Source organism: Mus caroli, chromosome 9 (genome assembly GCF_900094665.2).
Source record: "Mus caroli chromosome 9, CAROLI_EIJ_v1.1, whole genome shotgun sequence".
Classification (NCBI taxonomy): Eukaryota; Metazoa; Chordata; class Mammalia; order Rodentia; family Muridae; genus Mus; species Mus caroli.
The window spans coordinates 103,323,573-103,348,997 of record NC_034578.1 but is presented as its reverse complement, the minus strand read 5'-3'; the positions used below and the strand labels follow the sequence as shown (position 1 = coordinate 103,348,997).

Sequence of the window (25,425 nt, the reverse complement as noted above, 5' to 3'; positions counted from 1 at the left end):
GAGCAAGCAGGGACAGAGCAAGCAGGGACTGAGCAAGCAGGGACTGAGCAAGCAGGGACTGAGCAAGCAGGGACTGAGCAAGCAGGGACTGAGCAAGCAGGGACTGAGCAAGCAGGGTCAATGGGAGCAAGCAGAGGTCCCTAAAAATATTCAATTCCCAACAACCACATGATGGCTCACAACCATCTGTACAGTTACAGTGTACTCGTATGCATAAATAAATAAATAAACCTTTTAAAAGTAAGAATTTATTTTTCTCATATACTAGTAAATATGTATTTAAATATTTTTACTGAACACGGTTTTAATAAAATTACATTATTTGTGTGTGTGCAAATGTGTGTGGCACACATGCTACAGCAGCTGTGAAGATTTAAAGACAACCTGTAAGAGTTGTTTTTTCCCTCTACTCTGAGTCCTGGGATGGAACTTGAATCATGAAGCTTGGTGGCCAAAGCTTTTACTCAAAGAGCCATCTCAGACTAAGCCTATGTTTTCAGTAACAGCTTTACTGAGCTGACCCCTATCGCACAATCTACCCATGGTAGTGTACAATTCACTGGTTCTTAGTACAGTCTAGAAAACATGCAACTCTCACCACAACTTTAACACACTTACTTATCTCAAAAAGAAATAATAAGCATGCTCTTGTCACTTCATACCCCACCACACCTGGAAGCCCTGAGAAATCACAAGTCTTGCTATCCCTATAAAACTGTCTGCTCTGGATACTATTTAGAAACAAAATCACATAAATACAGACTTTTATACCTGGATTTTTAAACCCTACACATTTCTGAGGCTCAAATATAATATATATCAGTATTTCTTGTTTATTTGGGTTTTTTTCTTAGACACAGTCCATGTTATGTAGTCTGGCTGTCCTAGAACTCAGTATGTAGACCATGCTAACCTCTCACAGAGACCCACCTGTTTCTGCCTCCCAAGTTCTGGCATTAAAAGTGTTGTGTGTCACCATGCCCAGCCTCCTTCCCTTTTTGAGTAACATACACATATTTGAGTAACAAACACATATTTTACTTATCTAGTCATCACATGATGCTGATGGACATTCTGGGGTTTTCCCCTCTTTGTTATTATTTCTAAGATTTTTTATTATGTCTAAGTGAGTGGGTAGGTGTCTGCTAGAGGCCAGAGGTAGCATCAGAACTAGACCACAGATGACCACAAGCCACCTGACTTGAGTGCTGGGACCCTACCTCAGATCCTCTGAAAGGGCAGCATGCTAGAGCTCCTAACTGCTGAGTCCTTTCTTCATCCCTCCTTCGTTGTTATTTCAATAAGCTAAAGAACTGTCAAAGCCAGGCAAGGTGGCACATCGGAACTCAGTTCAGAGCCAACTGGGCTACACAGCTAGAGGAGAGGGGAGAAAAAGAAAGGGTGTGTGTGTCTGTCTGTCTGTCTCCCTAAGCTGCTGCACTGTTTCTCATTCCCATTAATAAGGTACACAGGGCTCAGATTTTCCACATACACACCAGCACTGTCATTATTATATGAGTTCTTGGCTTCAGAATATGTTGCTTAATGACTGTTCATTCAATCATAATACATCTAATTTTTGTTTGTTTGTTTGTTTGTTTTGTTTTCGAGACAGGGTTTCTCTGTATAGCCCTGGCTGTCCTGGAACTCACTTTGTAGACCAGGCTGGCTTCCAACTCAGAAATCCACCTGCCTCTGCTTCCCAAGTGCTGGGATTAAAGGCATGCGCCACCACTGCCCGGCAATACATCCAGTTTTTATCAACTGCAAGATGCTCTTGCTCAACTGACATCAATTTTTTTTTTCTTCCAAGACAGGGTTTCTCTGTGTAGCCCTGGCTGTCCTGGAACTCACTCTGTAGACTAGGCTGGCCTCAAACTCAGAAATCAGCCTCCCTCTGCCTCCTGAGTGCTAGGATTAAAGGCAAGCGTCACCACACCGACTGACATCAATTTTAGGTCTAAAGACTACACAGTCTGGTCAGGTATGAGAATACACACCTGTAATTGTACAGAAATAGAGGCAGGAGGATCAAAAGTTCAAAGCCTGGGCTGCGTGAGACCCTATCTCAAGGAAGGGAAGGATTGGAGGACAGTGAGGTGGCTGAGAGAGTAGACGCTTGCTGCCAAGCCTGATGATGAAAAAGAGGACTCCAGTAAGTTGTCCTGACACACACCACAGCATGTGCACTTCCACACACACATATAAAACAATTAAAACGAAAAAAAGTTCCAAGACAGAGAGAGACAGTCTAGCCTAGCCTCAAGCTGCTAGCCTACTCTCCTTTCATGAGGCAGGAATAAATCTATGAATAAAACTTTTATAAATGGGTTCAGAAATTTAGAAGCATATATGTGTGTAAGTATATAAGATTTTTTTAACTCTGTGTGTGCGTGTGGTCATGGTGGTGATGTTCCAGTCTTATATGTAATTTCAAACCATAGCAACAAATATAAGAATCTTAATCTAGGGGCTTGAGAGATCAGCAATTAAGAGTGCTTTCTGCTCTACACAGGACGAGTTTTGATCCCTGCACCCACATTAACATGGCTCACAAATAACTGTAACTCCAGTCCCAAAGGATTCAATGCCCTTCTTCTGACCTCCGTGGACATCTGCACATACATGCACACAATCTTTTTTTTTTAAAAGAGGAAAGGAAGGAAAGAAGGAATGAAAGAAGGAAGCGAGCCAGCTTAAGCCAGGCATAGTGGCACAGCAGTCAGGAAGCAGAGGCAAGCAGATCTTTGTGAGTTCAAGGCCAGCCTGGTTTACATAGTAGTGAGTTCCAGGACAACCAGGGATATACAGTGAGATCTTGTCTCAAAACAAAAACAAACAAAAAACACCTTAATCTATCATCTTTCCTAAAAGAACCAGGTAACAGTGAGATGGCTCAGCCAGTTGTGGTCTGACACCCACATGCACACATGTAAAAAATTTGTAAAGAACTAAGATAGCTTTGGTTTCCCCAACTGGAACTCATTACTCAAATCCTACTGAAGCAAAACCAAGTATTTATATTTAAAAATGAATGCATGCTGCCAGTAGATTAGCAACCTCATTTAATCCCAGCTAGAGAGTAGAACTTTTGAATTTTTTTAATTTGAGCCCAACCTGGTCTGCATAGTGAGTTCTAGACCAGAAAGAGGGACACAGTGATAATCTGCCGTGGAGGTATGTGTGCTGAACACAGTGGCTCACGGCTGTCTCACCAAATAGGAGACAGAGGCAGGAGGACTGCTGAGACTGAGTGAGGCAGCATGGGCTACATGCCATTTCTAGGCCAGCCTGGACTATGAAGTAAACCTAGAGTCAAAAAATAAAATAAACTTAAAAACCTACAATAGCAGACATAATGTAGACAAAGTACCTACCTGTATTCTTGCTCCAAGCCCAAACCAAGCCTTTTACCAACTCTGCCCATCACTGCTCCTAAAGTGTCTGGCAAATGATGAGAAGGAAGTCCTAAGCAAGGGGAGGGTCTACGAGCACCAGTATGCTCACCTAACACATTTTCTAAGAGCCAAAACCTGCACTAGCCAGGCAGGGAGTGGACCACACAGCCCTCCTGAGATCAGTGCACGTAGGTCAATGTGTACAGGTTCTTCCTTCCATGTGGAGAGCGGTGAGATCCATGGCCACCAAGTTCCCATTCCCACTTCCCTGTGTGATAATACTCCACTTCTGCCTCAGACAAATTTAGTACGTCTCTATAAACATTTAGTTTCCATCTATATTCAAGTTTAAAAAAAAAAAAAGGTTTCCCTCTCCAAAGCAGTTATTGTCCCACTAAAATAAACATTTGTGTGGGTGTGGCCATATGAGGATCTCTGAAACCAGGGTGTTTTAAAAAAAAAAAAAAAATGCGTATAGCTGTTTTGCCTGAATGGCAGGCAGATTTCTGCGTTTGAAGCCAGCCTGGTCTACCGAGTGAATTCCAGGACAGCCAGGGCTACACAGAGAAACCCTGTCTCAAAAAAAAAAAAAAAAAAACAACAACAACAACAAAAATAAATTAAATTAAAAATTTTAAAAATAAATAAATAAATAAAAAGAACTCTACTACCAAGTTTTCCCCAAAAACTTTGGTGCTGGGCGGTAGTAGCGCACGCCTTTAATCCCAGCACTTGGGAGGCAGAGGCAGGCGAATTTCTGAGTTCGAGGCCAGCCTGGTCTACAAAGTAAGTTCCAGGTCAGCCAGGGCTACACAGAGAATCCTTGTCTCGGAAAAAAAAAAAAGACAAAAAAAACAAACAAACAACAACAACCAAAAAAAACACACAAAAACTTCTGGTGGGTAGGGGCGTTGTACATAAGTCATTCCCTACAAGTCTTCCACCTTCTTCTGTTGTTATGCTGCTGTGTGTCTCCATGTATGCAGTGCATACAGAGTCCAGACAAGGGCAACAGTATCTTACTCCATCACTTTGTTTTGTTCCTTTGAGGCAGAGTCTCATTAAACCAAGAGCTTGGGCTGGAGAGATGGCTCAATGGTTAAGAACACTAGCTGCTCTTCTAATCAGGAGGTCAATTCCCAGCACGCACATGGTGGCTCACAACCATCTATAATGGGGTCTGATGTCTTCTTCTGGCATGCAAGTATACATGCAGACAGAATATTCATACATAAAATAAATTACAAACAAACAAAGAAAAACCAAAGACCGTGGTTTTTTCAAGCAGGCTCTCAGCAAATGCCAGTGATCCTCCCTACGGACACAAACTCATCCTCTGCATGTTCTCACAGGCATTCTCACTGACCACTGAGCCATTTCTCTGCCCCCCCTTGGGGTTTTTTTGAGACAGTCTCTCCGGTGCCCTGGGGCTTGCGTTTATCAACTAGTAAACTACAGGGATCTACCTACCTTTACTCCCAACACTAGGATTACAAACCTGTGTCATTACATGAAGATACTTTTTTTTTCTTTCTTAAGGTTTATTTTTTCATATATGTACTTTCCCTGTATGTATGTATGTATGTATACCATGTATGGGCTTGGTGCCTGAGACCAGAAAAGGATGTCAGAGCCAGGTGAGGTGGTATAGACAGATCTCTGAGTTCAAGGCCAGCCTGGTCTACAGAGCAAGGATAGCCAGGGCTACAAAGAGAAACCCTGATTTCAAAGAACCAAAACAAAAAAACTCAGCAAAAAGAAGGCATCAGATCTCCCAGAACTGAAGTTACAGATGATTATGAGCTGCCGTGTGGGTGCTGGGTACTGAGCTCAGGACATCAGCAGGAAGAGTTAAGCACCCTTAACTGCTGAGCCATCTCTCCAGCCCTAGAGGAGGCTTTCTATGTGGGTACCAGGAATCAAACTCAAGTCTTTATGCTTGTGGCAAACACTTACAGAGCCATCGTTTCTGCTCCCTTCTTACTTTATTACAATACTGAAATAGGGTTTTACTAAGTTGTACAGACTGGCCTTAAATTTACTTTATAGTTCAGACAGACCTTAAACTTATAATTCCTCTATCTCAGCCTTTGGGATAGGAAGGACTATAGGCCCATGACACTGGGCATGACTAAAAACTATTACAATTACTATTGAGATGGGGTCTATCATTAGAGCTTAGGCTGGCCTGAACTCATGGTGATCCTTCTGCCTCTGCCTCCCAAGAACTTGTATTACAGGAGTCGGCTACTATGCCTGACTCCAAAAGTTTTGGGTTTTGGTTTTTCAAGACAGGGTTTCTCTGTGGAACATTTCTCTACAGACCAGACTGGCCTCAAACTCAAGAGATCTGCCTGCTTTTGCCTCTGGGATTAAAGGCAAGCATCACCACTACCCAGCTCCAAGAGTTATTGGACTGGAGAGATGGCTCAGTTACTACTGCTCTTCTAGAGGACCCAGGCACAATTCTCAGCACCCACACAGTAGCTTATAACTCTAACTACAGTTCTGGAGGAGCCAACACCCTCTTCCTACCTCGATGGGAGGTACTTGCATATGGTATACAGATGTACATTCAGGTAAACCACCCATTAAAGTGAAAAATAAATAAATAAAGCAAGCAAATATCAAATCGGTTGTGATTGTACACATGTATAATCCTAGCACTTAGGTGGTTGAAGAAATAAAATCAAGAGTTAGATGTCAACCTGGATTACAACACAAGCTGGTGACCTGCCTAGACTATACAGGGACAATCTGTCTCAAAAAACAAAACAGCACTGGTAAAGGGCTCAGGGGATAAGGGTGCTACCACACTAACAAGACAATAAAGTTGTATCTCTAAAACCCATGACAGGAGACGTTGTCCTCTGACTTTGACACATTGTGACATGTGTATGCACAGGCGCACACACACATGCACACAAGCACTGGCACATCCACACACAGTAAAAATACAGCAAATCCTTCTCTGTTGCTTACGCGGCTTTAATGGTTTGCTATTCAAAGGGAGTGGAATATTCTCCAGGAATCTAAATGTTTGAAAGATGTTCTATAAAGCTAGGGAGAACCTAAACTGGACTCTGGAGATAAGCGATGGAGGTAAAGTAACAGAATCCGGAACAAGGACAAAGGTCGAGACACTCAGCTGGCAAGAGGAACTGGGGAGTAAAATACATATGGAATGCTGAGCAAGCTATTCAGTTAGTGGGTGCTAAGGATAAAGCCTGGGGACATGGGCTGGCGCTGCAGGGCAGCAACTCTTTGGATGCTCATCAGGAAATCAGAGCTCATCCTATAATCCTGTTTCTTTCTCTTCTTTTCCTTTCTCTTGAGACAGGGTTTCTCTGTGTAGCCCTGGTGTCATAGAATTCAATTTGTAGACTATGGTGGCCTCAAACTCAGAGATCTGCTTGTCTCTGCAGCCTGCACCTGTGACTTCTGATCAGTGTAGAATAACCACCATCTCTGATCCTAGCTGTTAATAGTTTAAAAGCGCTAAATCAGCCCACGCCTTTAATCCCAGCACTTGGGAGGCAGAGGCAGGTAGATCTCTGTGATTTCAAGGCTAGCCTGGTCTACAGAGTGAGTTCCAGGTCAGTCAGAGATATGCAAAGACACTGTCTGAAAAACAGAGAAAGAAGGGGCCAGGGAATGGGGAGGTTGACAGAGGGAAGGAGGGAGGGAGGGAGGGGAGCTGGGCCAGGCAGCCTGCTAAGTGTACACCTAAAGTAAGGATGACAGTGACTACCGAGTTTCCAGAACAGCCTATGATACACAAGGAGAACCATCCAAAATAACCTAGAGTGCTGAATAAGTGCTCAAGTTTACAAATGAATTATGCAAAGACAGAGACAGAGGACCTGGTCTTCAAGATGCAGTACTTAAAATACCCATCACAGAAATGATGCTATTGTCTTTGGATAACCGTTGAACCTAGCATGATGCTGTATTCATATTCATGAGCTAATAAAAGCATTATAAGAGTGAAAAGTTCTCCTGTATTATTATTTTCTTGGGACAGCAGTCCTAAGATAGGCTTAGACCAAGGAGAAACTTTAATGGGCACTTGAACTCCCTAAGACTGTACACATTAGTCAATGCTGCCAACTTGATTAATAGTCTCCTTCTATATCACTAAGAGATCCAATACCCAAAATGAAGTAAGAGGATTAGAGTTTGCTATTTTAGCAGAAAGAGCAAAAATGTAAGTAACCCTGTGGATAATTTAACCCCCCCAGCCCCCCCCCAAAAGCAATAGGAGCTGGTCGTGGGACAACTCAGACTTTAGCATCTCTCTCCCTTAATAACTATCCAAGAAACTTATTTCACCAAGGCTAAAATTTTATTAATCATTCAAAAGATGAAAGAGCAATGAAATACATAAATATTACTCAAGTCCCCTCTCCTCATAACTTGCTGCCTCGGCCGGCTGCATCCAGCCCCCGTCTCCCAAAGGTATCATCTCCAGACCAGGGTGCTGGTCTCTCCTAAAATTAAACGTTCAGAGGTGACCTGATCCTAACAGACATTACGAGCACACCTCCTGCTTGGCCTCCTTAATCGTCTTTTGTGGGTTTCATATGACGACAACATACAAGACACCTGTGTGGCGAACCTAAGGGACCCTGGGTAAAAATGTGATTTACAGCAGCCAGGACCCTTTCTAGAGCTGCATACTCTTTTGGGGATTGCCAGCCCCGCCTCCATCGTAAGCCTGGCTCGCTGTTTTCATCAAGCATCAACAGCTTTCAGCTCTGCTTTTGTCTCCAGACAGGGTCTTGCTAGGTAGCTCTGGCTGGCCCGCCCGCAACCCATGGCAATCCTTATCCTTCAGCCTAGCGCATGAGCTCCAATACCCTATTTCAGTTTTTGTTTTTAATAGTCCCAACACTCCTACGTCTCCTAACGGACTGTCTCTTTAAGAGACAAAATTAATCAAATCATCATCATCCTTATCCTCCTAAACCACATACTCCAAAAGAAGTGGTTGGTGGTCGAGCACCCAACAACTTATACCCCAAATAAAACTCAGCCACTGTGGACATTTAGCTAGGTTCTTCAAGAAGCAGTAAACAGTGAGCCCTGAAGAGCACGGAAGGCTTCCGAGGGATCTCGGTGGTGCCAGGCAGAGGATCATCGCCCTACCAAAAAGCACAGGGCCCCGATACCACCCTGCTTGGCTCAGAAGGCATTTTAGGCCTGTTTCGTCTCATCTCAGTCTCAAGCGGCCTGAAAATTTACTCGCAGGAGTGTGAAATCTTAAGAGCGACGTAACGTTTATCGCTGATTTGGAGGAACGTTACGGCCGGGAGAACGAGCTGGCAGCAACCACGTCTCAGCACTCCGGGTCTCAGGCACCCAGGGATTCGGTCTGAAAGGCAGGTTTCCCGCTACCCCGCCGGCCGGTCCCAGGGCTCAGGGCTCTCCGACCTCCACCCGGGCTGCCCACCCAGCCTCCGTGTCAACCTCATCTGGGAGGCTCGGCGGAAGGCCAACCAGGATGCTGGAATGGTGTTCCAGTGATGCTCGCCCCAAGTCCCGACCCTACCTACGCGCGCCAGCAACAACCCCGCGCCCGCCGCCACCCTCGCCGTGGGTGTCGGGCGGGTCTTTTGGCCCGACTCCTGTCACTCACCGGCCCGACTCGGGCAGCGGGCGCCCAAGGCTCCCCACGGGAGCTGGGCCCCCCTGGGCCTCCAGGTCTCGGCCCGCCCCCTGGCAGGCGGCGCAGGTGGCTGAGCCCCGCAGCAGCGGCCCCGCACCGGCCGCTCGGTCCAGCTCCTGGCGCTGCCCACTGGGTACGGATCAACAACAAGATGGCGGCCAGCCGAGGGGGCGGGGGCCGGGCGTCATAGTAACCAAGGACAGCAAAGAACCCGCCCCTGACTGAGGTTATCTCCAATCAACAGCCTCTCCTTGGGACGCCTGAAGGAGTTCTTCGCGTTGATTCGTCAACTGTTCCGTCAGTCAGGGCGTGCCTCTCGTGCAGAATGCCTGGGGCACGTGACTGTGACGGCAGGAATTGACGCATGCGCGCCATTCTCAGGTTTGCTATCAGCGGAGCTTTTAGCAGCGATGGGGGATGCTGGAGCGCCCTTGGTTTTCTCACCTGCGCAATCGTTTCGGTTTTGAGCTGGCAGCGTTTATCATCTTCTCACACACACTTAGGGAATGTCATCGGTACGGTATTTGCTTTGTCCCCTGCCTCTGTGCTTGGGATCGTCCCTAGTTAACTGGTGAGGAAACTGAGGCGCAGAAAAGAGCCTGAGACAAGGTCACACAGTCTTAGGAAGTGGTGGCGATGGGTCTTTCTACTCTTCTAGCTCAGGAGTTAGTGTTTTCTAAGCGTCTCCCAGCGTTGTCTCTCACCAGTCCCGAGGCACAGCCGTCTGTGCCACCTCTTCGGATTTGGCTTCCCCTTTCCCCGGCTTATTTTGCATAAGAGTTCAATCTGCAACCAGCACCAGTCTCAGCACCTAGTGACCGCTCTTCTTTGCCTCAGAGCACCAGCACCGTTAAGTTCCTGTGACACAGTGTCTTTTTGCCCTTGGCTATCATGATCTATCTCCAAGGCAAACTATGAGTCCAAAAATGGCCATCCCTTGTTCTCCATAAGTAGACCCCTAACCCGGGGCTTTTGGCTTCAAGGTTAGGATACATCACAGCACCTGGTCCCACACCAAAACGCCCTAACTCTGAGAACTTTGAGCTTTAGCTTCTCTTTAGTTGCTCTGTCTATAAAATGAAGATGAACAAGAAACAGACTTAATAAGCTCTTAGAGTAAGCCAAGGAAAAACCACTTATAGCCTCTCAGGCTGCTGAACCTGAAGAGTCTAACACTCTTCTTTTGATAGGCACCACATTAAGAGAGATGGTTCAGTGGTTAAGAGTACTTGCTGTTCTCCCAGAGAACCTGGGTTCTGTTCCTAGCACCCACATCAGCCAGCTCAAAGCTTTATGGGGATCCAACACCATCTTCATGGGCACCAGCACACATGTGGCATATATTCATACAGACACACATACATATAAAAAATAATTTTTAGAGTTTTTCTTAGGCAGAGCATGGCTGTATACACCTTCAATCCCTTGAGGGGCAGAAGCAAGCCAATCTCTTGACTTTGAGGATAGCCTGGTCTACATAGTGTGTTCTAGGCCAGCCAGGGCTACATCATGAGACCCTGACTCTAAAATAATAAAGCCCAGGTCATTTTTCCCCCCACAGAGGGCATTCATATTCTTCCTGGGCTTAGGGTGCCATAACTGTTCCAAAATGGAGATTATCCAATTTTCTGATAGGGTTCAGGCCCACAGAGCTGACAGAAGGGGAAAGACAGAGATAATGTGACAATAGCTGGGCCATGGTGGCTCACACCTTTAGCCACAGCACTTGGGAGGCAGAGGCAGGTAGATCTCTGAGTTTGAGGCCAGCCTGGTTTACAGAGCAGGTTCTAGGACAGTCAGGGCTACACAGAGAAATCCTGCCTTGCAAAACAGAGAGAGAGAGAGAGAGAGAGAAGAGAGAGAGAAAGACAGAGAGAGGCAGAGAGAGAGAACTTGAAGCTAATATGGTTAGTCATACCCTCTATTCAGACAATAGGATCTCTTGGAGATAAACATGACGCCAGGTTGAGCATGGTGTCAGCACTGCACACAGTAAAATCTGTTCTCCCGGCTGTCACAAAACCCCTGGCTAAGTGCAACAACTTAGATTCGCACAGGAAGAGCTAAGCAATAGAGAGACTCAGGGGAAACAGATACAAAGCCACGGGTTCAGCATCAGAAAGAGGCTTTCAGTAATCCAGGAACCAGGAATGGCTAAGCACAGATTCTCTCGTCTCTCCCATCAGGAATTCCAGCTCCTTCCCAACAAAACCTCTCCACACAGGACCCTCAAAACCCAACAATGTTGAGCAGCCCAGAGAGCCCCAAAATCTGCAGTATATTTTAAGAAAAGTAAAAGCTAGGCACGATGAGCCTTACCTGTCTTCCCAGTGCTGGAGAGGGGAGGACAGGTGGATCCTGAGCCTCACTAATCATCCAGCCTAGGCTACTCTGTGTAGCCTACACTATCTCAACGTAGGGAGGGGACATGATATCTGAGTTTGTGTGTACACAAATGTACCAGTTTCAAGCCAACCATGTGACTATAATCCCAGCACTCAGGAGGCCAAGGCAAGCATGCAAGCTCCAAAACAGCCCAAACTACAAAAGTAAACCATGTATTTACAATAAAATGTTGCCTGGAATGGTGATGAACACCTTTAATCCCAGCACTTGGAAGGCAGAGGCAGGTAGACCTCTGTGAATTCATCAAGGCCTGGTCTTCACAGTGAGTTCCAGGATAGTTCAAGGTTATGTAGAGAAACCTTGTCTCAATAATCATATTTTTTAAAAGTTTTAAAGCAAGTCTTACTGGGTATGGGTAGCACACGCCTTTAATTCCAGCGCCGAGGAGGCAGAGGTAGGGGGATCTCTGTGAGTCCAGGCCAGCCTGGTCCACAAAGAGTTCCAAGCCAATCAGGGCAACACAGTGAGACCCCCGTCTCAAAGAAGAAAAGTAAATTTCTCCAAATAGACAGGTCAACTGGAGACCCTTCCATCACTGCAAAGATAAGAGCCTCTTCTACAAAGTATCAGCCACTGTCAAAACACGAAACGCTTTTTCAGAGTAAAGTCATCCATCTTACTGTTCCACAGGAGGTGGCTCTTGCTCCAAGTGACAACCAGGAAACACAGATCTCAGAGCTTCTCCCACACAAAGATTACAAGGTGGGCAGTGTTCTGTTTGCCGTCTTTATTACTAAATTGGTTTGGAAATCCAGGCTATGATCATGGGAAAAGGGAACTCCCCACAGAGTAAAGCAGCTACTCCGCCTCACAGCCAACGCCGGGCTCCCGTGAGTGTGTTGAACAGGTAATCTCTCCCCATACCTGAGCCCAGATGGGCAGGAGAGAGGAGGGAAGAAAAGATGGCTGGCTTCAGCAGTGTCGTCACCCCTTGCACAGTGACCCAAACTTATCTCCCCTTTCCCTTCACAGCAAAGAATCCCGAGAGATTTGACTCAAATGAACAGAAAGCTAGGAGACACTAGGTCCTCTAGAGCAGCCAATGTCAGGTTAGTCAGCTATAGTTCACTGGTGAAGCTGGACTGCGTGGGGAGCTCTCCCCTTATCACCATCTCCCTTCCCCGATGAGCTGAGACAAGACTAGGTCTGGTTGTCACCTGGCCCAACTGGTGCTTAGCAAAAGTTGCCTAAAGGGTGAAGGGTGACCGAGAGTTCATGGGGGGTGAGAGAAGAACTCAGTGCAAACAGCAGTGCTGGATGCTTGGTGGTGGCAGCAGTAAAGAAGGAGATGGGTAAAGGGAGGGGGACATTCTGGGAAAGGTTGAGGGCCCAGGCAGAGAACAGGTTATGAAAAGTAGAGACTTACGGACATCTTGGGCTCTGCCATCAAAATGTTGCTGAAAAGAAGAAAGGGGCAGAGTGAGTGGAACCTTGCCCATGAGGAGCAGATGTGAAGGCCCATGCCCACCTGCCTGATCTATCTTGGTGGTGGTGTGGGCACTCACAGGGGTAGCCACTCCCAAGCAGGAAGGCAGGCATGGCAGGGATAGGAAGTACCCTAGAGCAGCCTCACTGCCCTCAACCTGAGCTGTGACTTGGCATACCAGGCTCATGGCAGTTCTGGGTACCTGGGACATCTCTATTCTTGGTGCCTCCATTTGCATCTCAATAGATCCTTCATTTCCCTGGATGCTATAGAGGATTGGAGTAGAAGTACAAGATGAGCTGGACCCCAGCCTGAGTTTAGGAGATGGATTCCCAGGCATAGAGGTAAACCTGTTTACCTCTACAGAGACTAACCTGTTTAGCAACTGAGCTCTGGCTGGTTTGCTTGGTGCCTGTAGGGACGTGGCCAACCTAAAAGGCCAGAAAGAAGAAGGAAGGCCAAGAAAGTAGTAGGCCTTTTAACACCAAGGAGTAATATCATCTGTCCCTTTATAGTAGAAATGCCTAGTACCCGCATGAGATGTCCACACTGTTATCTGTCCTACCCTGGGCTCGGAAACTTTGTCTACTCTTCAGAAGCAGAGTAGAAATAAGGTAGAAGGGGCTGGTGAGATGGCTCAGCAGGTAAGAGCACCCAACTGCTCTTCCAAAGGTCCTGAGTTCAAATCCCAGCAACCACACGGTGGCTCACAACCATCCGTAACGAGATCTGACTTCCTCTTCTGGTGTGTCTGAAGACAGCTACAGTGCTACAGTGTACTTACATATAATAAATAAATCTTTAAAAAAAAAAAGAAAGAAAGAAAGAAATAAGGTAGAAGACAGGTGTTGGGAACAGTGGTAAATGTCAAACTCCGAGCCAGCCAGCCATGGCCATCCAATTCCAAGACTGGACCCCACCGATGATGGAGACCACTCCCGGTGACCCCAATCTGAATACTTCTGGAGAGACAGTAGCCGCCTTCCTCGGTCTGTTTACCCACCTAAGTTGGCAGTGTCATCCAATATTGAGTAAAACCCCCTAATCCAGCCAGTGTCTGTATGTAGGCTAGCGAAGAAGGAAGCAGAGATAGGAACCTACCCCCGGAGGGTCCTGCTGAGGAGCCAACCCAGAGCCAGGAGGAGAACTGCACCAGTTGCTGTCAGCACTACCACAAACCAGGGCTCTGGCTTCCAGAAAGCCTCTACTTCTGTCACAATCAGGGGTGTCATTGTTGAGGACACCTGAAAGGAGGGTCACAGACTCACCACTGCCATTGGCAACCCAGCTTTCAAATTCCCTATGGAGTAGGGTACCTCACACCCCTGATTTGTTTTTGCATCTAGCAGTCTTCTCAGAATGTCTTCTCTCACAACTCCACCTTAAAAAACCAGGCGTCTTCATCCTTCAAGATCCTCTCTCCCAACCTGAGAACCCCCAAGGGGTTGAGAACCCCCTCACTGTGCTTTGGTGGGTGCTGGTGGCCACCGTGCTGGCCTTCCAAGGAACTAGATGCACAATGATGGTGGTCGTGGTGCTGAGGTAGGGGATGGAAGGGCCCACATCTGCAACATGGATCAATAGCTCATAGGTGCAGGGCTGCTCTGGCCATGGAGGCCCCAACACAGTGTCATTGTACACCAGGATGGCTCCTTGCAGTCTAAACCGGCTCTGGCTATTCCCTGAAAGCAGAGTAGTAGGAGAAGAAGGTATTATTAACTTATCCTGACTCTCGCCAACAGCTTAGTGACCCCCACATATTCACACCTCCCACGATGCTGTAGGAGAGGGTCAAGCGCTGTGGCTCTTGTGGGATCCAACATGACACCTTAGTCACCTCCATGCTATGACCCATGGGAGTGTAGATAGTGAGTTCCTGAAATGGAGGCTCACACTCGGGGGCGTGGTCGTTCACATCCTGGAGAAAGGCCACCACATTAGGAGAGACGACAGCCCATTCCTCAAACTCCCAGGCTAGCCCATCAGCTTTCTTTGTAAACATTGAGCCCAAGTGGCAAGTAACAGGCTTTAATGTTTTCCACAGTAAGCCCCTCCCCCCAACCAGCCCCTAGGAGAAACTAAGGCTTCTGCGGGGGGGAAAAAGCAAATGGCCAGAGGGAAAATGGTCTTTCCTAGGCCTTGGAGGTCATTTACCTCAACCTCAATGGTTATGGCACATGAACCTGATCGGTGACTGTTGAGGTCCCAGTCTTGACTGTGATCAATCAGCAGAATGGTGATCTTGTACAACCTCTGCTGCTCATAGTCCAAAGGCCCCAGGAGGTGAAGTTCTCCTATAAGGGATGATCAAAGCTTTAGCCTGCAGAGGCAACTCTGGCCCTATCCCTCCCTCCCAGCCCTGGGGTTTAAGTACCACTCAGACGATCCACAGCAAAGGTGGAGGGTCCACCAGAGATGTAGTACTCGAGGCTGTTATGAGGGTAGTCCATATCCGTGCCCACTATGGAGCCCAGCAGAGTGTGGGGCCCTGCGTCCTCCCGAACCCGGAATGTGCGTGGGACACAGGCTGGGGAGAACTCGTTGACGGGTGTCACCATCACCAGCACTGGAATCTCAGCTGGGGACCACTTGGTAGTTAAGGAGATGGCCTGAGGTACCCAGACCTGCCCTAGGGGGTCTTAGTAAGTAAACATGGCCATATATTGGAGGGAAGGTTTTCTGTGGCATGGTGCCAGTCTCAAGAGAGACATCCGAGGGTTCTTAAACTGAGACAATCCTGAGGGAAAAAAGCTGTGTCTTGGGGATATAGTGGAGGTGGACAAAATAGCCTTGTTCTGAACGTTCAGGCCTAAGTATCGTCACTCACTGGTCATTTGGGGTTGACCACCATCGACCACCAAGATGGAAGCTGAATGATGGAAGCAAGCCCCAGGTGTGTCACAGTCCAACGTAGCATTCACCTGGCCAAGGGGACCAGAGAGTAAGATGAAGTCAGGATCAGGCATGTCAGGGTGCCTCAAACCAGGGTGTCCACAGATAGCCTACCTTGACCCAGTTTTCCAGACTGCAGGCTGTCTCCACAACCTTACTCTCACCCCACCTCCATGCTCTCAATGCCAACAAACCTTGGCCCTCCCACCTTGTCTGCATGGAGTCTAGGAGTGTGTGTTGGGCACCTCTAGGATTCTCTCACGAAGACGGAGGCTGGCAGAGTCAGGAGGGCTGTGGAACCGCAGCTGGTAGTCGAGGGGGCCGCCTGCAGAGTCTGGGTCAACACACGTGAGTGTGTCTAGCACGGTGCCCACGAGTGAGGTCTCTGGAATTTGAGTCCTGGGAGTAGAGGGCAGGTGGCAAGACAGGAGTCTGGACCAATGATGGGCTAGGGGATTTCACTCCAACCAGCCGGGACATGGCTTCCGGGTACTCACACCAGTAGCGCTGGATGGCAGCGTGGGGGCCACTGGTTTACCGCGCGCACGCTAACCGTGAGATCGAACACCGCACTGGCCCAGGGCCGGGGCCTCTCAAAGGCCCTCACCTGCAGTTTTGTGACCACGGCGCCCTGAACGCGAGCCAAATCCAGGGGTGCGGTGGTCCTCACTACCCCGTCAGCTGAGAGTGTAGAGAGGGTGTAAGAAGAAACAAACCTCTGTTCTGCCCCAGGTTAGTCCCACTCGATCCTGGCCATTCCTGCCTCTTCCTCTAGGATCAGGGCTCTGAATCCAAACTTTCAGGAAGGAGCCACATCTGTGCCTCGCCCTTTCCCAGTTAAGGACATCTTCGATACCCACCCCACTCCTTCCCTCACCTTGTCCAATAGAGTAGAATAAACTGGGCCTTGGGGAGATGATTTCATAGAATAAGTTGAATCCCGTAGCTTGGACCTGAACCACCTCGCTCCCAGGAACCAGATCCTCTGAGATGGTAACGCTCTGGGCCTTCTGTCTGAACCAAAGGTTGAAATCTAGCTCCTGCGTGCAACCAGCAGGCTCCCCAGGCCCTTCCCAAGGGCTCCCTTCCTATAGGAGTTAGGATGGCCAGCAGCCCTCCAGCCTACCCCAACTATTTCCCTGGGGGCAGATGCAGAATCCTCCAGCGTTCATTCCCAGGGTAAAGGAGCCTTACAGGAAGGAGACTTGGCTGGAGGGTGCAGGCAAAACCTTCACTGTCAGCATCCCTCTGCAGCTTTGGTTTTTTCCGAAGGACACTGAAATCTGCAGCTGGAAGGTCTGTCAGTGTATACAGGACAGGAAGGAAATCATGTCATGTGTCCACCACTATATCCACTCCTAGTCCTCCCTTCAAATAGGCAATTCTCCTTGGGACCTCTAACAAGGGAGTGTGACTTACCACTCTGTTGACAAGTATCCCTTTGAACCCTACTATTCTGGACCACCAATTCTTCCAAGTCATTCACAGCGTGAATACTGGATTAGAGTTTCTAAGAGCCAGTTACTAAGAGGGTGGAAGGGTGTTTGTTTCTCTGGTGCTGTGGATGGAACCCAGGGGACTGCAGAAGTGACTCTTTTAAAGGGGAACTTCATCCTCACTGGCTACCTTACCCAAAGCTTTTTCCCTCCAAGTTTGATTGCCATAAGCATTGCACTATCTGTTAGAGCACCTGTGAGGTCCCAGAACCACAGACCTGCCGATCTCAGCATAGAATAGAGCCGAGCCAAGAAGACAGTCAGCACAGGAAGCAAGCGGTCTGGGACAAGCTTATCAGTAAAGATAGTCAAAAACAAATAATTTCCCACAAGATGGTGCTTCTACCCAATCCATAGACATCCCCAGGTCCAAAGCCACGTTTACCTTTTGAGCCTGGCCTCTGAGGCCCTGGGATGGTGCCCGCAGCAATCCCTGTTCATCAATGGAGAAAGGCCCGGGGGAAGGGTTTTGGGCACTGGTAATGTTTATCTGACAGGACAGAGATGTTAGTGGTCCCCTCCAGTCCCCAGCATCCCAAGTCTGCCTGTCAACATCCTTCAATAATAACCCAGGAGACTGCTGCTTTTGTTTGACTGTTCTGTACCTAGGCTAGGCCTTCTGCCTTCCACTGTGATCCCTGGCGCTGATCCTCAACTCTGCTAAAACAAACAAAACCAAATACCCTTCAGGGTGTTTTGTTTGTTTGTTTGTTGTTTGTTTGTTTTTTAAGCAGAATCTCTTAACGTAACCCTGGCTGTCTCGGAGGCAAACAAGGAAACGACAGTAAGAAAAACCTGTGAGTTGGCTCAGGCCTTTGCTGCCAAGCAGGAACAGTCTGAGTTTGACCCTAGGAACCCACATGGTGGAAGGAGAGAAACAACACTTAGATTGTCCTCAGAACTCTATATGCATGGCATATACCTGTGTGCATACACTCCAATAAAATGCATGGCATATACCTGTGTGCATACACTCCCAATAAAAAAGGGGGTGGGTGGGGTGGGAAGGAGGAACACTGGTCTTTCTAGCATTACCAAAGTGATTTAAAAAAAAAAAAAAAGNGGTCATGGAGAACTTAGAATACATAGAACTCATAAGATTTTAGTCCCTACGGTAAACTGCTATTGTTGCTGAGAGGCAGCCCTTAGTGGCTCTATCCAGGAACATGTATAATAGAGAGGCTCAACTGACTACTTCAGGGTCTTAAGAGTTTGTGCCTGGGACAGGAGCAGAGCTCTCCTCCTACATCCTGTCACTCACTGCCCCGTGTCCAGAGCTTACCTGGGCTCTCTGGACTCCTGGCAGCAACAGAGTGTACACCAGGGCCCCGGGTGTGATGGTCTCTGGTACATAAATGAATTCCCCAGCTGTCCAGAGAGGAGGTTAGGGAAGCGCGGTTGAGGGCATATTCACCTTTCTTCTCCCAACCCGCTGCTCCTAGCCTCACCTGGGCTGGCAAAAGCACCAGCACAGCGGATACGCCCAGGGTCCCGCTGCACATGAACGAAGATTGATCCGTCTACCACAAAGTTACCACATCTGTACTGCAGCTGCAGCTCATACTGGTTCACTGCAAGGGCATCCAGCCGAGCGGAGCTACTCAAGGACACCTGTGGTGGATCGACAAAAGACATGTAGGGCCTAGGCTTTCTGTCTCTCTGACCACTTCTGGCTTTGGTCCCACAATCCCTAGTTGTATCCATGGCCTTACCATCACTAGGTAGACTCCCTTATCCGCATGCATGCTGGGTTTATTGAAGAAGCTGGTGGGTGGTCTCACACTGAGTAACTCCAGGGTGGGCATGTAGGAGGAACAGTTGAAGGAGAAAGGTGTAAGGACCGTCCCAGGGCCATTGTTCTCAGAAATATACATAGTCCAGGGCAGGCTGTAGAGGACTAGGAGGAAGCCACATTTAGAAACACAGCAATAGCCTTTTTCTTTAGGGCCTGACCACATCTAGAGGCCAAGCAGCCAAAGTCCTTCCTTGTTTCCTACAGGTGACATTGGACAGGTGAAGAGAGATGAAGAACGTGATTGAAGAAACAGCCAAGAGAAGGAGCAAGGGTCAGGGGTTCCTTAGCCTCTGCCCTCCACAGCTTATCTACAGGTCAGAATTTCACTGCCAGACTGGGGTCCCCCCCCCCCCCACACACACATCTGACTGCTCCTTACCAGGGATAAGTAAAGCAAAAAGAAACTCCAGGAGCCTGAGCAGTGCCATGGTAGCCTGAAGAAATGGTGGAGGAAGCTGTTTCTCAGGCTAACTCTGTTGCCTGGCTAGTTGCTTAAACATAGCCATCAGGTGGCTTCCTAGACTCCAGCTCTGGCTCCACCCACCCCGTGACAGAGCAGTTAGATCCTCGGGACAGGCTCCTGGAGCTGCTGGAAAATCCCATCCTCCGCTGTTTCCAGTGAATTCTTCCATTCATTACTGCGACCCTAAGGGGATACAAGCTGCGGATGGTAAAACTGGCCACATTGTGCTTGCAGACAGAGCAAACCCAGTGCCCAGGAAAATTAGCCCCAAGACCTGCTTCCCCGCAGAGTCTGCGTTCCAGCTGCCTCCTCTTACCATTAGAACCGTATCTGCCTATAAAAATCTAAGCTCGGCCACCAAGAAAATCAAAAGTTAGCCGGGCGGTGGTGGCGCACGCCTTTAATCCCAGCACTTGGGAGGCAGAGGCAGGTGAATATCTGAGTTCGAGGCCAGCCTGGTCTACAAAGTGAGTTCCAGGACAGCCAGGGCTACACAGAGAATCCTGCCTCAAGAAACAAACAAAAAATAAAATAAAGTTAAATTAAAAAATCAAAAGTTGTGTCTACATTCAACAAACAAAAGAATCCTTGATAGAAGGAATAAAACTAAGGGTTCCTTGTGTGAATATCAACTGCAGGGTACCAAGGACTCTTCTGAGAGGAAATGAAGATGTGCTATGTGTTGCTCTGGAACACAACTACACCAGCCTAAGATTAATCTGCAGACTAAGATTTACTGAGCCAGTGTCTTTAAGATTTGTCAGTTTATTATATTTCCATTTAAAACGCCTTTTTGAGACAAGGTTTCTTTATGTAGTCCAGAGTGGCCTCAAATTCCTTGTCCTTCCGCTGTCCTGCCTCTCTGCTGGAATCACAGGCCTGTACCATTGTGTATTTGCCTTTTTTTTTTTTTCAATTTTTCTTTGCTTGCTCTATCTAGCCCTTCACCTAGAACTAGTTTTCCTATCACATGCGCCAGGCTCCCCCCTCTCTCCACAAAACTGCCCTTGGTGGGGATTTCAATGACCAGTGGTTTCCTTTTGTCAGTTTAATTTAAGATTTATTTATTTTATTTTATTTTACATTACAAACATTTTGCTTGCATATATATCTGTGACCATATGCCCATAGAAGTTAGAAGAAGAACTGAAGTTATAGATGGTTGTGAGCCATCATGTGGGTACTAGGGATTGAACACAGGTCCTCTGCAAGAGCAGTCAGTTCTCTTAACTGCTGAGCCATCTCCCTAACCCCTAATTTATTTTTTTTTTTTTGAAGATTTAATTACTTTTTTACTTTCTGTCTTTCTTTCTCTTTCTTTCTTTCTTATTTATTTATTTATTTATTTATCTTTTTTTTTGTTGTTGTTTTTTGTTTTTTGAAACACAGTTTTCTTGGTATAGCCCTGGCTATTCTGGCACTCACTCTGTAGAGCAGGCTATCCTGGAACTCACAGAGACGACACGCCTACCTCTGCTTCCCAAGTGCTAGGATTAAAGGCATAGGCAGCCACCACTGCCTGGCTACTTTTATAACCAGGTTCCTCTGCAAGAGCAGCAGCAGATGTTGGTACTGAGCAATCTCACCAGCCTTAGTTATCTTTTTAAAAATTTTAGTGTGTGTGTGTGTGTGTGAACTTGGGCGTATGCTATAGCGTGTGTGTGGGGGTCAGAGGACAACTTTCAGAAGTCAGCTCTCTTTTACTGTAGGCTATAGGACTTGAACTCGGGTCTTAGGTTTTTCATGATCCAATAAGCCACCTCACCGGGTCTTACCCTGTCAAAAGAGACAGGGTTTCCTTATGTTGCCCAGGCTACTCCTGCTTCAGCCTCCCAGGTAGCTGAGACTGCAGGCACAAGCCATTGCACACTCTGAAGCCAGAAGGTTGTTCTTTTGTGTGTAAGTGGAGGTGTGTGTTTGGATTGGTACTCATGTGGAGGCCAGAGGCCAACCTCAGGCGCATTCCTCAGGAGCTGTTCAGCTTGGTTGGTTCTGTTATTTGGTACAGAATATCTCTTTTTTTGTTTGTTTGTTTTGTTTTTGTTTTGTTTTGTTTTTTGAGACAGGGTTTCTCTGTGTAGCCCTGGCTGACCTGGAACTCACTCTGTAGACAAGGCTTGGAGATCACCAGCTCAGCAGGTTGTCTGCCATTATCTCTCCTTCTCAGCACCGGGGAATTACAACAAACCATTGCCGCCACGATTGGCTTTTTTTGAACATGGGTTCTGAGTATCCTCAGGTCTTAATTCTTGTAGTGTAAGGGCTTCGCGACTAAACTGTTTTCCCCAACTCCAGACACATATCCTTTGCTCTCACTCCTCCTAAATGCCCGATGCTTGCTCCCATCGCCTCCGACACACCCATGCTGGTTCAGAGTTCTTCTATGTCTTTCTATCCTTGTCACTTCTGCCTCATCTTTCCTACCTCCAACCAGTGAAATGTTTCCGGGCCTGGAAACTACTTGCTTCTCCCCTCTTCTGTCTACATTCACCACCTCCGTCTCCTCCAAGGCCATGGCCTAAGATGCCACCCACTGGCTTTACCGTCCACATCCACTCCGCTCCACCTCAGTGTTTCTCTCTCCTGAGCTCTGCACTCACACACTTAGCAGCGGACCCTGCTTCTCCTCAAGACTCACATATCCACAATTAGAATTTCTTCTTTTTTTTTCTTTTGAAGATTTTTTTTTTTCAAGACAAGTCTCTTTCTACATAGCCCTGGCTGTCCTGAAACTCATTATGTAGACCAGGCTGGTCTTGAACTCACAGAGATCTGCCTGCCTCTGTCTCCTGGGTGCTGGGATTAAAGAAGGTATGTGCCATCATGCCCAGCTCAGATTGTTTGTTTGTTTGTTTGTTTGTTTGTTTTTGAGACAGGGTTTCTCTGTATAGCCCTGGCTGTCCTGGAACTCACTCTGTAGACCAGGCTGTCCTTGAACTCAGAAATCCGCCTGCCTCTGCCTCCCGAGTGCTGGGATTAAAGGCGTGCACTACCACTGCTGGGCTCTCAAGGTGTTTTTAACATAGTGTTTTTTTCCAGACTACTATAAGAAACTAGTATGGACTGAGTGACTTAAACAGTAAACATTTAATTTTTGAGTTCTGGAATCCTGGAAGTGACTGCTGAGTAGTGTGGGGGCTTTTCTGGGACTCCTGCTTGAGGTTTAGTAATAAAGACTCAGAGACGTTTGTATACCACAAGGCTGCTGGCCTTTGCCGGAGCAGAACCTCAGCTACCACCTGAACTTAACCCCAAATCCCTGCCACTGTGTCCCTTCATGTGGCTCTCCTGTCCTGTCCCTTCATCCCCTTTCCCCTCACCCCTACCCCAAGCTGCCAGCTCTTTGTTCTCCAAAAAGCCACATTACAGAAAGAGAAGCAGTATGATGTGGGGGAAGGGGTGCGGACTGTGGGCCCATGCTGAGGCATCCCTTCCCCCTGAGGGATCATATATACTATGCTATATATATGATATAGTATAGAATAGAGTTTATTCAGGGAATGGGGAGAGGAGGAGGAGGAAGGAGAGAGGAGGAGGGAGAGGAAGAGGAGGAGGGAGGGAGAGAGAGAGAAGGAGAGGGGGAGAGAGAGAGAGAGAGAGAGAGAGGAGAAGCCAGCCATGAGCACAAGAGAGGGAGGAGGAAAGGGAGGGGAGAGAGGGGAGGGGGGAAAGGGGAGGGGGGAGAGGCTGGCTATGAGCACATGGAGAGGGGAGGGAGGAGGGGAATGGGGAACAAGAGCAAGAGGACAAGAGCCAGATTTTATTTTGTTTTGTTTTAACTACCTGAGTGTCTAACCTGATATACACATGTGCATCACATGTGTGCAGTGCCTACAGAGACCGGAAGAGGGCTGAGGATCCTCTGGAACTAAAGTTACAGAAAGTAGTTCTGGGAATCAAACCAGGTTCCCCTACAAGGACAGCCAGTGCTCTTAACTGCTGAGTCATTTCTCCAGCCTCTCTCTCCAGTTTTTACTGGATTGAAAAAAATCTAGCTGGATGGTGGTGGTGCTCACCTTTACTGCCAGCACTCGGGGAAGCACAAGCAGGTGGCTCTCTGTGAGTTCGAGACCAGCCTTGTCTACAACGTGAGCTCTGGACAGCTAGGGCTGCTACACAGAGAAACACTGTCTTGAAAAAAAAGAAAAAAAAAACAGGATAAACAAGCAAAAATTAAGAATTTTATCTACTCACATGTGTGTAAATCGTACAGCATCTTTCTAGTTACATGTGTGTAAGTCCTACAGCATCTAGCCAAAAGATTCTGCTTTCAGAGCTGTCCTTCTGCCTGCGCCCCTTCCTTCCTATGATGTTTTTCTAACTGCAGACCAGATCATAGATGAGGGTCTCTTCGCTGGTTTCATAGCCCTTAAAAACAAAACCGAACAAACACCTAACTAAAACCAAGGAACCACAACCCAAGGGATAAAGACTCCCACAAGTATTTAGACAGCAGTTTCTACAGCTGTGCAGAGCTAGCTCCCATGCTTCTCTGTAATTCACAGATTATCCCAGTTTTACAGAGAATTCAGGCCTATTTGGATCTAGCCCACATGCTTTCGACCAGACCACACAGGTGTGAGGCCAGCTTTGATGTACTCTTCAGTCTTTGTCACCATCATGACCGGCAGCGCTGTCTATGGGAAGGGGAAACAGAGGTTTCTTTCTCCTGGGTGATTTTAATGGCAGTGCCATCCATCAGCTGTTCACACTGGAAACTTGGAGGCCATGCTTTACCTACCTGCATCAGGCAGGCTAGAGCTTAGCTCTAGATTCTGGAGTCTAGAACGATGCTTCTGATTACCCTCTGGGTTCAGAACCAGGCTTTCAGACACACACCCTTGCCTGGGATAAAGGCTAGAACCTCCTTTGATTGCAGAGTTATTCTCCTAAAACAACTGTATTTTGCGGAAAACAGCCCTAGTCCTTCCTTTAAAAAAGCTCCATGCTCTCCATGGCACCAAAAATAAAGCCCAGAGACTCCCCTAAGTCGTCTTATGGTTTTAATGACTTCTCTCCATCCACAGACCCCTGCCCCTTCCGTCACACACATCTGTGTTTTCCTTTCGTTTGGTCTGCCTAGCCCTGTCCCTCAATATACTTTACATTGGCAGACCCTTTCACCTAAAATGCCCTTCCTCACTGGACTCAAATGGATTGATCTGATATCAGCCATATCTTTTTAAGAGTTCTCTATCCCTTAACTGAACTCATTGTCCTCATTCTCCTGTTATTTTTTGTCTGCAGATAGATTCAACCTGTCTCCAGTTCGACTGTACCTCTGGTTATGGAGTGGCCTCAAGGGGAAAGGCTTTAAACAATCGAGCCAAAGAGCAGTTTTCCTCTTCCATTCCTGCATGCCGTTGTGAGGGTGTAGTGAGGATGCAGACCATAGTCGCGCGATCCCCACTAGGGGGCGGTCCAGCCTATCTCGGCTCAGATCAGGCCGGAGGGAAGCTGGAGGGGATTTTGCCTTGGCCATTCCCTTACTCTCTCTGTCTTAAGGCTCTTCGCTGACTATTCACCAGCCGGAAGGAATTTCGGTCCTATCATTCCCAGGGATGGTCAAGGACAGCCTGGACAGACCGCGAGTGGGCCACAACATTGTCAAATCAGAAGATAGGGCGCGCCGGGCGGTGGTGGCGCACGCCTTTAATCCCAGCACTCGGGAGGCAGAGGCAGGCGGATTTCTGAGTTCGAGGCCAGCCTGGTCTACAGAGTGAATTTCAGGACTGCCAGGACTACACAGAGAAACCCTGTCTCGAAAAAACAAAACAAAACAAAACAAAAAACAAACAAACAAAAAAGAAGAAAGTGCCCACACGTGGGTGAGGCATCGGCCCCAGTACAAAAAACCGCTATATCACCAGGGGACAAATTG

At 47.6% G+C, this 25,425-nt stretch overlaps 2 protein-coding genes and 1 long non-coding RNA gene across 5 annotated transcripts in view; 1 reads left to right on the top strand and 2 right to left on the bottom strand.

The window, feature by feature from the left end:
- Ip6k1 (inositol hexakisphosphate kinase 1) overlaps positions 1-9,270 on the bottom strand; it is a 48,671-nt gene extending 39,401 nt beyond the window's left edge. For 2 of the 3 annotated variants that reach the window (XM_029481390.1, XM_021171267.2), the window contains exon 1: positions 9,037-9,218. The gene's annotated coding sequence lies outside the window, so the exon portion shown is untranslated. Of the gene's footprint in view, positions 1-9,036 lie in introns of all 3 variants that reach the window. The other variant, XM_021171266.1, reaches the window with a different exon arrangement.
- A 186-nt stretch (positions 9,271-9,456) lies between these two features.
- On the top strand, positions 9,457-13,946 carry LOC110301046. The gene is made up of 5 exons (XR_002378664.1): positions 9,457-9,581; positions 12,445-12,521; positions 13,145-13,242; positions 13,495-13,512; positions 13,733-13,946. It is a non-coding gene; the product is annotated as an uncharacterized LOC110301046 (long non-coding RNA).
- On the bottom strand, positions 12,194-19,520 carry Cdhr4 (cadherin related family member 4). The gene is made up of 19 exons (XM_029481389.1): positions 19,461-19,520; positions 18,999-19,183; positions 18,735-18,897; positions 18,569-18,654; positions 17,672-17,776; positions 16,985-17,088; positions 16,668-16,804; positions 16,288-16,471; positions 16,036-16,189; positions 15,726-15,819; positions 15,273-15,476; positions 15,053-15,192; positions 14,666-14,816; positions 14,360-14,580; positions 14,000-14,142; positions 13,273-13,329; positions 13,101-13,164; positions 12,839-12,869; positions 12,194-12,336 (listed from the first exon to the last, which is right to left on the bottom strand). Exons 1-19 carry the CDS (start codon positions 19,507-19,509, stop codon positions 12,281-12,283), a joined length of 2,328 nt encoding a protein of 775 aa, XP_029337249.1. The 5' UTR covers positions 19,510-19,520; the 3' UTR covers positions 12,194-12,280.
- Between the last annotated feature and the right edge of the window lie 5,905 nt (positions 19,521-25,425).